This window comes from Coccinella septempunctata, chromosome 1 (genome assembly GCF_907165205.1).
Source record: "Coccinella septempunctata chromosome 1, icCocSept1.1, whole genome shotgun sequence".
Taxonomy (NCBI): domain Eukaryota; kingdom Metazoa; phylum Arthropoda; class Insecta; order Coleoptera; family Coccinellidae; genus Coccinella; species Coccinella septempunctata.
In genome coordinates, this window is record NC_058189.1 from 16,494,495 (window position 1) to 16,512,760 (window position 18,266).

At 33.7% G+C, this 18,266-nt stretch overlaps 1 protein-coding gene across 1 annotated transcript in view; it reads left to right on the forward strand.

Annotated features, from left to right (window-relative positions):
* LOC123322790 (bone morphogenetic protein 1-like) overlaps positions 1-18,266 on the forward strand; it is a 206,672-nt gene that overhangs the window by 4,657 nt on the left and 183,749 nt on the right. Inside the window, exon 2 of the mRNA XM_044910808.1 lies at positions 329-749. Coding sequence (XP_044766743.1) covers positions 329-749 — 421 coding nt within the window. The remainder of the gene's footprint in view (positions 1-328; positions 750-18,266) is intronic.

Consider the following 18,266-nt stretch of genomic DNA (forward strand, 5'->3'; position numbering starts at 1 on the left):
TCACTTCCGAACGACTTCACCAATTCGGGTAATTTGTCGAATCTGAGTCAAAACAAATATCACTAATAATTTGTTTTCAACACCTTCTCTATAAGACTTCAGGACCGAAAGAAATCGACTGAAACTAGCATTAATGCCCAGAATTTTTTTTCTATATATCGGTGAAATTCCCCCATTTTTGATGTATTTCATCATCACTTCCTCAAACCAAAGGCAAAGAGTATCAACAAGAGGTTTCGCTTTGCCGATTTACAAGGGAAGATCGATACTCTTTGCTTTTTGAGCAATATTACACGTTACAATATATTCAGATTCATCTCATTTTCAGATGGAGTAACATCCTTTTCATCGTTCCAAGAACTTTCGCCTGAAGAAAAATGCGACGGTCTTGAAACCCTCCTCTACGATGAAGACAACAAATGGACACACTGCACGCGACCGGGCGACTCGGAACGACAGATCGAAATCGTGTCACGCGGTAATAGAGTTACACTACAAGTGACCGTTCGCGGAATCGGCAGCGGGACCCTTGGCCTTCGGATGACTTACAGAGCGGAACCGATCGAAGAAATCGTGGGATTGTGCGAATTCGGATGGGTGGCCCTGAGGCAATTTTGCATATCCGCGGTCGAGGGGGTGCGATTGCCCTGGGCTCAAGCGGAAATGGAGTGTATTCGAAGAGGTGGGCATTTAGCAAGTGTACGGAGTGAACATGCCCAGAATATCGTCAACAGTCTCCTTCTAAACAGGTTAGTAAAAACTAATTCTTAATTTGAAGTAGAAGAAGAAATAGAAGTAGTTTCATTCAGTACAGAAATTATTGTATATATAATACAATAAAAGTGACATCGTCAAATTCAGTAATCAAATTTAGTAAGTTGAGCAAAAAGTGAACCACTCAGACAACGAATATGGTTCAATTACTATAACTAATTCATGCGGAGTCTTCTTAAAAATTTTTAAATTATTTATCATTCTCAATTTATTAGGAAGACAATTGAACAATTTCATTCCAAGATAGAGTGGAGATTTTTCGTTGTTGACAAAGAATGATGAGGATAAAAGAAAGTTTCTTTTCTTCTTGTTAAGTTAACATTTCTATAATTTTCAATAAATGAGGATGAAGATATATGAATATAAGAACTTTGTATATGAATAAACCGTAAAGTGTTAGTAAGTTATTTTCTCTGAAATGTCCTCTACACGACGCCCTATACTTCAAACCCAATAGTGTTCTCAACATAGCCTTCTGTCTTAAAAACACTAATTCAGACAAAGAACTGCCCCCCCAAAAAATTATGCTGTAACTCATCAATGACTGAAAGTTCGCAAAATACACCATCTTCAAAGTATCAAAGTCCATTCTGGTTCTCAGGACACACACTGAATATATTACCGAGTTTAGTTTTTTCACGAGATTATCTATGTGGAAGATCCATCTTAAATTATTATCCAGATGAACTCCCAAAAATTTCACAGATGTGGACAATCTTACACCATATTCAATTTCCTGAGGTACACTCACAAAAGATCTACCAGTACTGAAGACCATACACTCAGTCTTCTCGAGATTTAAGATGAGGCGATTCCTCTTACACCATCTATTTACGCTATCAAGTATCTTCCGTGCCATCTCCAAGGTGAACCAAAAAGACGGGGATCTCAAGAGAAGATTGTTATCATCCGCAAACATCACGCACTCCAAAAAACCACCAAAAACATGATCACGCAGGGCTGATGGAAGATCATTTATGTAAATTAGAAAAAGCAGTGGTCCAAGAACTCTACCCTGTGGCACACTGGCTTTACTCATTTCCCCTGAGGATTGATATTCATTTCCATTTATTACCATTTTTACTGTCTGAGACCTATTCCTTAAGTAGCTTTCTATGAGCATTTGTTGTTTATCTCTTATCTCATACTTTTCCAATTTTTCCAGTAATATTTCTGTATCAACACAATCAAATGCCTTTGACAGATCCAAAAATAATCCAATTGGCAATTCCTTGTTTTCTAATGCTGTTACTTTAGAAGTATATAGCTCAAATATTGCCTCAATACCCTTTCCCTGAATATATCCATGTTGACATTGTGTAAAAACGTTGAATTTTTTGAAGAATTTTAGAAACCTATTGGCCAAAATTTTTTGAAATATTTTGGAAAATGTGGACAGGATGCTGATTGGTCGATAGTTTCCAGGATCTTCAGGATCGCCTTTTTTGAACATTGGTTTTACAACAGCAATTTTTAGGTCTTCTTGGAAAACACCATCCTCGAATGATTTGTTCATAATATGTGCTAGAGGTGCTGCAATAAGATGTATACATGCTTTTATTACTTCCAAAAGAATACCATCCCAGCCTGATGATTTGGAGTTTTTCATTTTCCTAACTGTAGCTATTATTACATCTTCAGTGATGTCAAACAAGTAAAAGGATTTTTCCTGACGTGGTATAGGATTAGAATCATCATTATCTGACTGTCCTTCAATATTAAGTGCTGAATGAACATTGGAGAAAAAGTTATTAAATTTGTCCAGCAGTTTATGAGGTTCAGACTCATTTTTTATTCCATTCGAACTTTTGCGTTGTTTCCCCAATGTTTCATTTACAAGATTCCAAATAGTTTTCTGTTTATTTGTTGATTTTTCGATAGTCTTTCTACAATATTCAGTTCTTTCCTTTTTAATCATAAAATCATATTTTTGTTTGGTCTTTTTATATGCCGACAAGTACCTTTTCGATGTACTGGAGAGTATGAATAAACTGTCCAAGAGTTTCTTATATTCTCAGATGGTGCTAATCTTTGATTTATATATTTTTTTCTTTGAAAATTAACAGTTCTTAAGGGAAAGCAGGAGGTAAAGAACTCATAGAATCTTCCAAAAAATGCTTTCCACAGTTAATTTGCATCATCATCCAAATCCTCACCCATATTGATCCATTTTTGATCTGATATTTGATCCACAAACTTCCTTATGTTCTCTTTATTTATATCTCTAATTTGTTTTTTTTCAAATGGTAATGTTGAGTGTTCTTTATTAGGAAAAATAAAATTTTGTGCAGAATGGTCAGATATATGTTCTTCAATTACCGAGCTAGTTCCTACTATATTCGTTAAATTATAGTCAATACATGTTGCTGAGGCCGATGGTTAGTTGTATAAAATCTCCCACTAAAATCTTGTCTATGAGGGGGAATTTTACGAACATAGTAATGCTATGGGTGCACCCACAAGTCCAACATTTGCTAATTTAATTATGAATGAGATCATTTATTATGTTGTTGGAGTACTTTGATTTTATATTGCACTCGTCAAATTAATAATAATAATAATAATAGGTGCTGGAAAGCACCTGGGCCTGATGGATTAGGAAACTTCTGGATCAAGAAACTTTGGATCATGCATGACAAATTGACCTCCGCAATAAATGATGTCATTGAAAATCCTGAAAGAATGCCAGTATTCCTTACACATGGCACAGCATACCTGATACCTAAAGACCAAAGGAATACAGAAGACCCATCCAAGTACCGAACAATAACATGTCTTCCAACGATGTACAAATCAATCACATCGTGCATTTCAAACCGAATTCACAACCATTGCGAAAGGAATAACATCATCGTCATGCAACAGAAAGGATGCACCAAAGACAGCCGAGGGTGCAAAGAACAACTAATAATAGATTCAGTTATCTGCAATCAAGCGTTCTCCAAGCAGAGGAATCTTTACGCTGGCTCTTGACGATCTTCAAGATTTACAAGGTGGATCCCAATATTGTTAAGTTCCTGAAAAATGTCTTCAAAGAAAGCAGCAGATTGCACCATTACAACAGGACCTATTCCAATAAGATGCGGAATTTTCCAAGGAGCCCTCTGTGGTTCTGCATGGCCCTGAATCCCTCGTCTCATAGATTGAATTCTACGGACTACGGATTTTCTATCAAGAGCGGCAGTAGAACTATGATGAAACTCCTTTACATGCACGATTTGAATTCTCGGAAGACATCAAAATGAAGTTTGGATTAGAAAAATGCCGACTGCTGAACATAACGAGAGGGAAAATAGAAGATGGTACGTTAAAACCCAAGGATGGTGCAGAAATTCAACTATTGAAGGAAGGAGGCACATACAAATATCTAGGCATAAAACAGGCAAGAAAAATCAATCAGAGCCAGATGAAAAAAGAATTAACGGAGGAGTTCACCCGAAGATTGAGAAGTATAATGAGAACTGGTCTTAACAGTAAGAATCTGATAAAAGCGATTAACACCTACGCTTGCTCGGCGCTGATTCATTCGGTATCATCTCTTGGACGACCACCGATTAAGCAGCTTTACAGAGAAAAATAAGGACGATGCTGACTAAACACAATAAACATCACCCCAAAAGCTCAATAGAACGGACAGAGCTGCCACGACTAACCGATAAATAGTTGAAATGAATCAATGCTATACGAAGTGAACTCTTGCATAATATGCAAGCAAAACTTGGAGCAATTACATGAAAATGTAAATATGAAAATATTTTCAGTGAATATATTGTATACTTGTAAAATATGTAGTGGGTTATGTGTCCGGTTAGTCCGGTAAAAACGAATGATTTTGTATACTTTATTACTGAGTTTTCAATCCTGATAATTGACTAATTCCATAGATTAAACACATGGACACGGCGTAGAGAGAGAGGGGGTGCGGACGAAAAAAGATAGAGCTAGTATGGGCAAAACATTCGTTTGCACTTTGTATTTATCGAAATTTTCAGAATTTTCTCATCAATTTTAGATCAACTTTGAATGTCGTATCCTTTTTCATTATGAACGTAATAATGGCGTCCTCGTAGAGTGCAATTAATAGTACGAAATGAGTTGAAAAGACAGATAAAGTAAAATTTCACAGGTATAGTAACTTCGAATGTATTAATCGAATATCATAGTTGAATTATTCATTTCAAGTCAATAAATGTATGTCAATTCCTTTCTCATCTAGATAAAATAAAACTCAAGAAACACTTGAGATTAGAAGAGAAAATAAATGCCCAAAATCCATTGGGACAAAATATAAATATGCTTCCTAAAAATTATCCTCAGTTGAAAAATTACTTAGTATGCTGATTGTAATGTCTATTTTTCAACCTTTTGATCAATATTGATCAATGAAATATTTTTTCAGATATGAAATCAGAATATTGTGTTGGCTAAAAATGTGCTCAATTGTTTTTATTCAAATCAATTTATTCACAAACTTTTCATGAACTTATCTGTTGTATTTTCCGAGGAATAGTTGCCGAAAGCAAAAATTGTGCTCTTTAGTTCTAATTGGATCATTGAACGCAATCTAAATGATAGTAATATTCGTTCAATTTTTTTATTCGATTATAGGTACTTGTTATTATCTCTAACGGGCGCCAATATACAAATATAGCTCGGAAATCAATACTTAAATTAAAAGAATTATGTTTATAATCAATTATCGAAATATTTCTGAGAAAATTTCATTTCTAAATTTCCCTATATAAAAAAAATCGAGATAAATCGTATGCGCTTAGCGCTAAGGCGTTCTAAGGAACGTTTTCTTGCCCATACTAGCTCCATCTCATGGTGGCCGCACTCGTGGCTATTGAAACTAACTGGAAGGGCGCGTCTATGTGTTTTATAGAGTTATTGACCGATAGCTGTTGAGTTTAATATTAAACTCTCTCAAGATATCTGTTTTGGAAAGATGTCCAGTAGGTTACTCTTCTAAGAGTTCTCCATAGTCGATTAGCATATCCGACTGTTGATTCTTCATCACTTTAGGTCAACACTGAAATATGAGAAAATGTGACGAATCGATATTTCTGTTTCACGAAATGAGTTGGGGTAATTGCTTCTAGTCACACAATATTCCAATTATTACTTTTTGGATGCACGTAAAAAGTTTTTATGATATTGTTGATTTCAACATACATTTCTGACCTAATAATATTGCGACAAATGGGTGAGCGAAGGGTAAAGTTCTATCATAGATTTAATCTTTGATTCTACGGTCAACCTATCCGAAGGCCGGCAGATGTGGAATTAAGCATTAGCAATTATATCATCTGACAGTTGTCAAAAACAGGTAAAATAACAAATAGCAAATAAAATCTCGGTTTGCACGAAAACACATGTTTATTTTTCTGGTAATTCAAAATTATTGCAATTCGAAATTGGAAATACAAGGTCAAAATGATAAAAATCATAAAAAACAAAAATTAACAAGAAAGGTATGAATGTTAGGTTTATCTGTGTTATTCCAATCCATCATGTGGTACCTATCTTGTATTAGAACACACATGATCTGAAATCTGTGATCTAGTAGTTTCTCTATTTTCAATGTTATTTTTATGTTTGCTCTTTATTATTTCTAGAGGTCTAGAAGTTTCACCTGTATAAGTTTTACCACAAATACAGATGATTACATTGTAATGTTGGCCAATGTCGAAAGTCGAGGCTATGAACCAAATATATATATAAATACAGAAAATTTTGTAAACACATATTTTTTATTTTTGTTTTTCTTTCAACGGTGTAGTTTCTGTAAGTATAGATCTTTAAACATTTTGTTTTTTGAAAATCGTTCTTATGTTGTATTTTCATTTTTGCTGATAGGCAACATAAGGAATGACGTTCTATAAATTTGGTTGCTCTTGAGATTTTCCTGGTTGTTCCTGGTCATTTTCATAAATACAATTTCATGCAATTGATCCAAATCAATTGCTTGCACGTTATGCAAGAGTGTACTTATATCGCATTGCTTCATTTCAACTAATTATCGGTTAGTGATATCTCGCAGTAGAAGAGATTTGGTTCATATTGTACTTGTGAATCTAACCCATTGGTTGTCACGTCAGCTCTCAAGGTAAGCGCACATACATCGGCATCGGACGGACGGCATGGAAGGAAGGGTCGGGATTTTTATAGAGGTATCGCACATATTCTATCGGAATCGCCGGAAGAAATGGAAGAATAGGTTAGTTGCGAATATGTCTTTAAGCGGTGAGGAAATAGCGATTGTTCTGGAAGAAGAAAATTTTCGAAAACCGAAGGAGGCGTTGATGAATGTGGATATACATGTATGAAGAAAAAGGAATGGATTTGGAGAATATGTTCTCTTATTTAGTTCGTATGTTGTACGTATGTACATACGTACGTATGTTGTCAACGAAGTAAGACGCGCTCAGAGTTACTCCCAGATAAAATTATACTAAGGGTTAAAATAACTGTTAGAAAGTAAGTTTTCGTGAGTGCCCTATTACTATTCAGGCATCATGGGGAGAACAACACGAGCAAATAATGCCGGATCTTCTCAGGAGAACAATACTGTGTATTTCAGTGCAGAACTGCTGAGGTTGGAAGAAAATATAAAACAAAACGTACGTGAGTTGAAAGATCTAATCCTGTCCAACCCCAATAATGATATATCCAATGAAAAACGAAATGACGAATCTTCCGGAAGTATTTTAGAAAAAATCACAGCATTTGAGATAAACACTCAAAATTCCATTGATAGCTTACGAACGGAAATCGCTAAACTACAATATCAATTTGAAATGTGCGAGAAGAAGATGGATGATCAAAAGCAGGTCGAACTCTCGAATGGTCTCGTTATCAGCGGTATCGCAGAAGAACCCGAAACAAACAATTTATGCGAAGTCGCGGCTGACATTGGAATCACTGCAAATGACATTAATTACTGTTTTCGTCTGGGAAAGAAAGAAAATCGAAAATCAACGAGACCACGATCTTTATCGATCATGTTTGTGAATAGATGGATGCGTAATAAAGTTTTCAACTCAAAAAAGGGCCTCAAGGGAACTCCTGTGGTTATAAACGAATGGTTAACTTCTGCTAGAATGGAAATCTTCAAGAAAACTTGTGAAAAAGCTGGCTTTAAGTCTACTTGGACAAGAAATGGATAAATTTATGCTATTATTTCTGACCAGAGCGTAAAATTAATTCTGAAAACGACCTTAAAATGTAGAGTTTCATGAACTCGCTGATAATATAGACTTGATTTGGGAGTCAACTTTGTATATGATTTAGCTTATTTCCAGATTCAGTATTTCGGAATACTCATCTGTTTCACTTTGTTTTTCTTTAAGTTTCTATCTCTCTATTTCACTTTTCATTTTTTTTTAAGATTCTTCATTTTCAAGGTAGAGTTTGCCCTATAAATAATTTTACAATAAAAAAATAAATAAATAAATAGAAAAATTCAGATAGGATAGCTAATTGTTCATTAGGTCTTTCAAATTCACTTCCGTTGTAGGTGATTTAATCACTTTTGATGCTCGTATGATTTTCCGCTGAAATGTAAACGTATCCCACAGAATGTTAACTTCCAGACTTAAATGTGCCCATCTCAATGTAAGATCTTTAATGGCTCACCTGACTGATTTCAAATGCATCTTATCATCTAATGATTTTGACATTGTGTGCGTCAGTGAAACTTGGTTGACTCCCAGCATATCAAATGATGAACTTGCTGTTATTGGATATAATTTTGTGCGCCAGGATAGAGCAAGTCGTGCGGGCGGAGTTGGTATTTTTGTGAGGAATCATTTGAATTTCACAGTTTTGCCAAGTGGTGCTGATATAGAGCAATTGTGGATTGAACTGAGGTTACCTGGGAAGAAAATCGCTATCTGTTCAACTTATAAACCACCTGACTTCAATTACAAATTTTTTTTTGATGCATTCGAAACTGAGTTATCGCAGATTATACCAATGGTGGATAATGTTATTTGTTTAGGAGATTTCAATGTTAATTTGCTAGATATCACCAAAGCTGATTCAGTTTTTGTTTTCAATTTGTTTGAGGGTCTTGGTCTAAAACATAACTCATATAATTAATTATTCCATCTTTCCATCTTTCATGCTAGACCCACCCTGATCTCGATTAGGTCCATGCAGGCATTCAAAGGCATCTCCCGAGCATTGCATAACCATTGCTCGGGAGGTGCCTTTGAATGCCTGCATGGACCTAATCGAGATCAGGGTGGGTCTAGCATGAAATTTAATAAGGAAATTTCTAAAACCCAATAAATAGGTGAGTCTCATACTTATCTATAAAATCTAAGATCAAAGACTATTTTTAATCAATGTTAAGTTAAATATACGTTTTGTCTTTTATTGTTTTGACTTCTTGGGCGGCTGTCATCTGGCTTAGTGAGGTTTTTATTCCTTATATTGTTATATTGTGTTTTTATTTTTTACAAAAAACTTTATATGCTGATGATTTACTGAACCTGTTTTGTCGTTTGTTCTGTTCCTCTAATGAGGTATCACTTATTGTTATAATTTTGTGTATTTTTGTAGCCCTGATGAAGAATCAATAAAGATTCGAAACGTTGGCAATTTTAACAAGGGTTTTTTGTTTCCTGTTGATGTTTCACCAGTCCTCAAGCTGAGATTACCCATTATTGACCAATTATAAGGAGGAGATTGGATAACCAACAATTAATTATCTGAGGCGCTGAGAGCCCGAGCAGGAATTTCCTTGCCCAATATTCTATAAGCATATATATCTCGTCAATATTCCTATTTATTACAGGATGGCATATTTACTCTTTCATTGTGGAATTGATTTTCCCTTTCTGTCCATATAGTATCGATTGTTCATGGTTTTCCGAGCACTTACCGTTTTAGTTCGTCTTGGATCGTTAGTTGTGTGCTAGATGGTGTGACTTTCCTTTTAGATCAAGTTTGAGAATTCTCTTCTTTTTTGTCTTTGTTAGTTTCTTTACGCGTTGCACATTATTCCTTCGGTATTATTTCAGTCTATTTGGGGTAAACATCAATTCAATCATTTTGATATTTTTTACATGAATTCAAACAACTTCTTATATGTGAATTAATTGTGAAGATTCTAATGTGGGTACACATACATATATACATATACCTAACATTCTACCTTTCTTGAAAATTTTGTTTTCTATCATTATCATTTTGACCGTTCTTTTTCAATGTTATCGACTGCAGTAATTATGACATTTCCACTTATTTAACTTATGTATTGAGTTTAATTCTTGTGATTTTATTTTCTCGACTCAATTTCATTTATTGAGTATTACCGAGTTGTATAACTGTGTAGTATAGTCTTTTATTCTGTAAATTGATCGCTCGTGATTTCTTCCTGTAGAATGTTTTCTTGATTTTAGTTTCACTTATTTCTTGCTGCTCCTGAAGATGAGCTATTATTTGCTCGAAACATGCTGAGCAATTGATAATCATGAGTGTCTTCATCTGGTATAGTTTGTTAAACCTTGAGATAGATTATCAAGATATTAGGACATTTCATTGGAATTTTTAGTCATTCGTTTACTGGGATTACGAGATGATTATCATGTTTCAATATTGATAGTTTCATAATCGTTCAACCAAACGATCAAACATTCATCATTATAGACCTTGATATAAGGATGACATACATGCATTTCCACAACACAAATGACTGCTTTCTTACCCTTAAACAACTGCGGCAAAGGAATCCTATTATTAAATTATTGCTTGGTTTCACAAAGTTTGATCAGGTAATCAACGCTTGATTGATGGATCATTTTTTTTGAGCTATAATTATTATAACATCATTCTTGCATTCAATTATGACCAAAAACAATAATTAAATGATTCTCAACCGCTTCTTTCTCAATATATTCAAGGATAGAAAAGTTTCAGTAATGTCATTTTGAGAAATGAGTCACTGTCAAATCGTTGATCGAACAATCAAAGTTTTGTGAAACCGGCCGTATATATCACAGGCTTGTTATTAATAATTTTTTCTGATATAGCAGGGGAAATGTCAAAAAGACGCAGTGTGGGGGGTGCTCACTCCGTTTGTTCACCAACCAACCAAGGTTCATTTATTACACATCGTAACAGATTGTTTTCTGTTGCCTGAATTCTTTCGATATGGCTGTAGCCGCGAATCCCCAAGCACTTGATTCATATGTCATTGAGCAACGGCTCTGATTATTTTCAGTTTTTTACCTTTCGACATGTGGCTTCTTCTACCTATCAGAGGGTAGAGCCTATTCATCACAGCCTTGGTTTTGTCAGTGGCTTGTTTGATATGGATTATCCACGTTTATTCTTTTGTCTGTGATGAACATAATTAACGCTTATACAAACTGATTGAAAGGATTCCTAATCTAGGCTATTTGCATGGAAAATACAAGAGATCAGTTTTCACATATATTTTTAGCTATGGAAGAAAATCTAATTATTGCTTGAAAAGAGTTAATATTGGTTGAAAGTCCAAAAGATGATGTGCATCTGATGCAGTGGTAAGGGATGGTAGTGTATATTATTGCACATTCATTAGCATAATTAAGTATTCAATATTCAAATTTGCCGTTGCTGATCTTTAAAAAAAAATTCCTCAAATTCCACCACATTTTTGGGTATCCCAATAAAAGGAAATCCTCCTCATTCATGATCTATCTCATTATGGAAACATTAAGCTGAAAAATAAGTAGCTTAGATTAAAATAGAACTTTTGAGTACCTATTCAATAATACTCAATGATAAAACAACTCACATTGAGTATAATATATGTTCGCTAACGCCTGATATATTTTAGTATTTAGAATATCAGGGTTACTATCTGAATGAGCAGCCCTCAATTCTGAATACTGATACTTTCAGACTTCTCTCTTTCTCAATCACTTTGGGCATTTTTCTTACATCAATTTATTAACTGTGGAAATGTCCTGTTGACATTGATAACATGCATGAGTGCACTTCTTTCAATTCACAGAAACTTAAGAAAATTATTTCATGACCATCCGAGTGCTTTCATAAAAATGAAAGGTAAAAGGCGCACATCAATAGTTTTAAATTGAATTTGTTTGATTCTTGAATCTTAAATAACATTTTTTATTGCGTTAAAATTAACTTTGTTCGCTTGACATGATGACATTGATGTTTTTACCTGTTGAACTGTGTTTTCTTCTTCTACCTAATATATTGTCGGTTGGGTGAGTAATGTGCTCCCACCAGTTCGGTTCGCAACGAAATTGTATAAAATCATAAATTCATGAGGTATCACACAACACTTTTAAAACACAATATTTCGATGAAATTGTGAAATCATGTAAATCCCGATGTGTTGTTTCGGCTCAGTCTATTCAGTGTATTGGCAGTGTTTTGTGGGATAGACATTGTGCTGTTAGTTCCATTTCATCATTCCTTCCTAATTTCTGATAAGCGTTTTGATTTGATGTATGGGATAATTGTTTCTTTGTATTTTTGTCACTCCTTCTGAATTTTTCTCGGTATGTTCTTGGCTGCTGAGGAAAATTGCTCTATTGATAACTGATAACATTCCCTGCAATCTTCTGCTTTCGATTTTTGCTGATGTACGACTAAGCTATGGCTGATTCGACCTTTGACAAGATGAAACACTTGACCCACATTCTTTATTAAAAAAATTTGACTTCTTTCTAATGTCCTCTTCTCCTTCACTTGGCGAGAAGCCGATTTATACGGGAGAAACTTCTGCATCTTCAGCTAGTTTACACACTTGTTGCGCTTGATCATCAATGGTCTTCAACCAAGAAGCTCATTTTGTAAAGAAATTTTCAATACCTTCAAAAATTAGGACACTTCATGCTTGAGTTGGAAACATTATTTCTTTTCACGAACCTTTTGTTTAGTTTTCACTTTCCTATTTTCAAAGTGTTACTTTTCTCTAGTCGTGCGGGGTAATGACAATTTCGAAACTGAAATAAATGCGAGAATATAAGTCAAAAGCCACCAGAATAAAGGAACATGTAAGAAATTATATTCAGAAGAGTGCACTTGAACACCATTTAAAATCGACTGAACATGAATTTGACAATAAGGAAGACATACAACTGTTACATAACGTTGAGAGAGGAAATATATGAGATAAAAAGAACTGAGAACAATCGATAGATGGTCAAGCCCATTTTTGAAAACCTTATTTAACTCCAAGACTATAATTTAATGTAGGCAGATGATTGGCTCTGTGTGATTTGAATAGCGCAGTGTTTCCTTTCAGTGGTGAAATGTGTTTTTAAGAACATAACCCTAAAATTATTACTTTCTTAGTTTCTTGAGACTTCTAGAAAAGTTTTCAGTCGTTTTGTTGTTTGTGGATATCAGTTTTCCGATTGGATTTTTAGTATGAATACCTTCTTTTTTCTTGACAAGTAAGCATATTTTTTGTTTCATTGTAGGAATTTTATTAGAATTGTAAAAATAATCTTCTAGAGCTCCTGAGGATGCCTAGCAGGCGAAACTAATCGAGTAGATTTTAAAATACAGATCCAGTGAGTACAAACTCCTTTCTCTCAATTAATAAATATTTTGTTGAAGAGAAAGAAATATATTGTTTGCCAATTGTTAAGATAACCAATTTTGTACATAAATTTACGTAAGTTCGGCCCTTATAATAATATAATAATAATAATAATAATATTTATTCAGAGAAATGCAACAAAATACAAAAAACAAGTCAATATAAATTTTTTTTGCTCAAATTCTGAACAAACAATGTTAATCCACATGGATATCCGCCCTTCAAAGCAGATATTTCTTTGGTACTAATATATGTATTTTATTGAATACAAAAACGTTTCTCTCAGTGTGGCTTATTGGTTGGGACATCAGCCCTTATATTGAAAATGTCGCATTTTCCAACTGTGCCAGAGAGGTTATAATTGTTTGTATTTTTAGCTAACGACCTGGTCAGGATTGGATGTAATTTATTGAACAAAGAACAATGGAAATAATTCATTACTGGATTGTATACTACACTATTCTATGAAAAGGAAGTTGATTTCAATCATAGTCATAGTGAAATTGTCTTTTTTTATATCAGTTAATGCATTGAGGTCTGTTTTTGATTTCATATTTATGTTTTTCATGGGCTGCAACTAACTTCGAAGATTTTGAATATCAGTCTTCTATTATTCTTAGGTTAACATTGTTACTACTGTTGCACAAACATAAACGGTAATATGCTAATTCAAATATACGCAGAATTTAATGAACGATAATTCCCAATTCATCTCTATCATTAGGTAAAACTTCTTCACACATAGCGAAAACTATTCATTGTTAAAAATTGTAATTAAAAATAAGTTTCATTCATTTGCTTTAAATTTTCATTAAGTTTTTGAGTAGATTCATTGGTGAAAATTAGTTATATCAGGTTTTCGAAAGTGTTTTTTAGGGCAAATTAATATAAGAGTGGGGTTTGGAGATTTATTCAACCTGTAAAAAAACAATTACTAAACTTTTAAATATATTGAATCACCAGGTATCACCAAAATTGGTGATACCTGAACTACAACTATTTAAACCAACGACAAAAATGAATCTGCTTTTCATGTCGTCTTTTTTCGACAAACTAATAATGCCTTCAACTGCATTACTCTATCTTCTTTTATTTTTGAGTTATAGGATATAGGCCATAATTTAAATTTTGGACGATTTCAACTGTGGTCATATCTCCGTTTCTGTTTGTGATAAGATATTGAAATGAAAACATTATATAGGCACGTTTATGATAGCAATTTAGTCGCGTACAATGATTTTTTCTTACAGGTTCTTTACAGTAGTTAATAAAATAATTTAGAAAGAATCGCCATTTTTTTAATGTTTCAGAAATATATCATACATCGCCCTTAGTCTTACTACTAAGTCATTTCAAACTACTGTTTTCATAACAAAAAACATGTCTTTATGTTATAGCTAAGCAAATATTTATGTTGGAAAGAATCATAGAACACAACAGAATAAGAGTTCATTATCATATTCTCAACGGAAATGACCTGCCAACTAGACCGAACTAGTTTCTGAGTGTTTTGTTGGAAAAACAATTAGATATACGACATATATTATATATACTGAATAAGAAAAAATATGGAATATGTAAAAATAACATAGTGTTTATATTTAAAAAAATGAAAATTACCACTATATCACTGAAGCGGCGGACTGAAAAAATCTTTGACAACGCCACTGCATTCTACATGAAAAATTGTCTATAGGATGTAATATTTGTTTTTCGATATCACTGATACTTTAAGAAATAAAGGCACCAGTACGAAGAGCCGAAAAATGAGTTTTCACTTATAACTTGAAAACAAAAAAAGATAGAGGAATGCTGTTTTGGCAATGAACAATCTTTCGAAAATCGAGGTCGTTAACGTGCCATCCATTTTTCCCTAGCTCTCACAGAGCTGTCATTCAATCCCATCGAATTTTTCCCACCCTGTACACCTATTCATCATTCATTACGCTATTGTTGAAGATTCTCTCAATGAAGCCATAAAAGTTATTACTTCTCCTCAATTCACAAGAAAGCGCTTCATTCTACCACTAGTGATCGTAAAATGAGAATATCGTCGTCGGGTGTATTAATGAAGAATCATAAAACTCTTTTTTAGATTGCTGTAATCAACTGAAATATGAATTTTCGTCATAATGAGCTCTCAAGGTATTTTTGGAAATAAAACCAACCCTCCTCGTCAGTAATTTTAAAAGGAGAAAACCTAATCTAAAACATTCCGTTTGTTTCCACTTCGTTCACAATTTATTGTTTCTCCCTCTGGGATTAACATCCTCGTCCTCATTGTTCATGCTCTAGTTGTCTGCATTTTCGGCCCCTTCTGATGATTCAATATTATGTTGAGCAAATCAAAGGAAGACAAAAAAACCTTGAGGATATGAGTTGATTATCCTTGGATAACGAGTATACATTCAGTCGTAAAGTAATTGCATTTTTTTTTAATTATACGGTGAGTTCCAAAAAGTTTGCACTGCTTCATTATTCTCTGCATGTGTTCTATTGTGTTCATTGCTGAAAACTTTCTAGCGAATTGTCAAAATTCTACCTTGTAGGTCAATTCTCAATATTCCTCATCATCATTTCTATACTAGGTGACCTATGTTAAAAAAACAACTGAATTAACTCTTCAGAAATAGTCTGGAGTAGAAAATGTTTCAAATAAAAATTCTTAGTCTCTAGGGAACATCAAATGCAGATATTCAATCTTATCTTATTCTGAACCTCTTGAGGTAGCAAATACGTTTGCCCTGTATTTCTCAAGTGTTGCTGAATAAACTATTGAAAAAGCTTATGGAAACACTCAAAGCGAATGTTGTACCTTCTCTGCTTTGCACAAAAAAATGTTTTATTTTAACCCTGTAGATGGTTTTGAAGTGTTAGACGCAATTACTTCACTAAAAAATAAAAAAAGTACCGGAGTTGATTTTATATCAGCTAGATTGATGAAGTTGATTTCTGAATACATTGCGGATCACTTTGCTCATCTCATAAATGAGTCAGTCTCTTCCGGTGTATTTCCAAACATTCTGAAAATGGCCACAATATTACCTGTTTTCAAGAAAAGTCATCCTAAGCACATTGTTAACTACCGACCAATACCAATACTGAGCAGCTTTCCAAAAGTCTTCGAGAGAATAGTTTTAGATCGAATGATGAAATATCTCGACAAATTTAATTTAATGGGGTATTTTCCTAAATTTCAAAATATATGTCATAAAAATCCTTATAACTCAAATATCTCGAAATATATTTTTTTCGAATTTTAACATATTGCATTTTGTCTGTATTCGATTACGAAAATTCTGATTTCAGAAGTGCTCTTGTGAACATTCTACGTCATTTTTTTTCTGATCACCGTAGATGTAATAAATATCAAGTTTGATGATCACATTATTCACATTTGACAAGAAAAACACACAATGACACAAAATGTCATCGACATTTTGACAGATTACACAGATTACAAAAAATTGTTTCTGTAATCTGTGTCTTTACCTTCTTGGTCGGTTCCAGTGTTGTCGAATTAACAAAAATTACTATATTTAAATAAAGGCATTCTACGTCACAAGCTTTCACATAGTCGAAGTTTCGTAGGGTGTATTTCTGAAATGTCTGAATTTTGAAGCGAATCTTTCACGTGTTGAATAACTAGTAGAAAAGGCTTTCCATAAATAATCTCAAATTCGGTTTTGGAGTTTTAGGAAACTTGCCCATTACTGATAGTCAACACGGATTTAGAGTGGGACGGTCAACTGAGACTGCCGTTTTGGATTTTGTACATTTCGTTCAGTGTACATTAGATAGGGGATTGTTTGTTGCTGGAATATTTTTTTATTTGTCTCGAGCATTCGACACCATTTCACCTGAATTTTTGGTGAATGAATTGTACAATCTTGGTTTTCGCGGAATATTTCATGATAGAAATAGAAAACTACATGTGAAAATAAATAACATATACTCTGAGGAGCACGATATCCATCTTGGTGTTCTTCAAGGTTAGGTGTTAGGTCCTCTCCTTTTTATACTACTTATAGATGACCTTGTATACCATATCAAAAAAATCAAATCAAAATTTATTCAAATAATAATAGTACAATATTCCTCATTAGTACCATTCTCAAATTGGTTTACAAAAGTCCAGTATCTATTATAGCTATTTTCCTCAACAAATGGTTTGATTCTATATTCAGATTCATCACCGGAGTAAACTCATGCTAGGGTTGAAGCCTGTGTGTGATATCTAAACCAGTAAGGCATATGCCGTGTTTGTCCTTATACAGCGCAGTTTCCTGATATGGTTAAAATTCAGACCAGGATTCTAACGAGACTGGACAATTCCGCTCTGACAACATTCTCAGTCTTGTATGGAATCATTGAGAGTGGATAACTTTTGATCTTTTGATTTAGTGTTTCTTAATTAGCAATATAATAAAAGGATTAATGAAAGCTTTTTACTTAAACTCCAGAAGCTTTATTCCACAACAACGATACTTGCTAATATGCACATGTCTAACTGTCCATGCCGGAAACGGAAAACACAGTTCTTTCATTGACAGTCAGTGTCACCAATATACATTTAGTGGAAATGAAAACAACCATAACACCATCATTTGATTGAACTACAACACCCACCCTCAATCAATGATTCAAAAAAAACATCTTACATCTTTCTAAACAAAAAACAAAATATTTTAATGCACTAAATTTTTGTCAACATAAGTTCTCTTATCCTCTCAAAAACAACTCTGCTTAAGGGTTTAGTAAATATATCTGCAATCTGTTCACTGCTACAAATATATTTTATTTCAACCAAACCTTCCTTAATCTTGTCCTTGATGAAATGAAACTTTATATCCAAATGTTTCATTCTTTTCAATTGTTCATGAGAACTACATGAACGGATTGCAGACTGATTATCTTC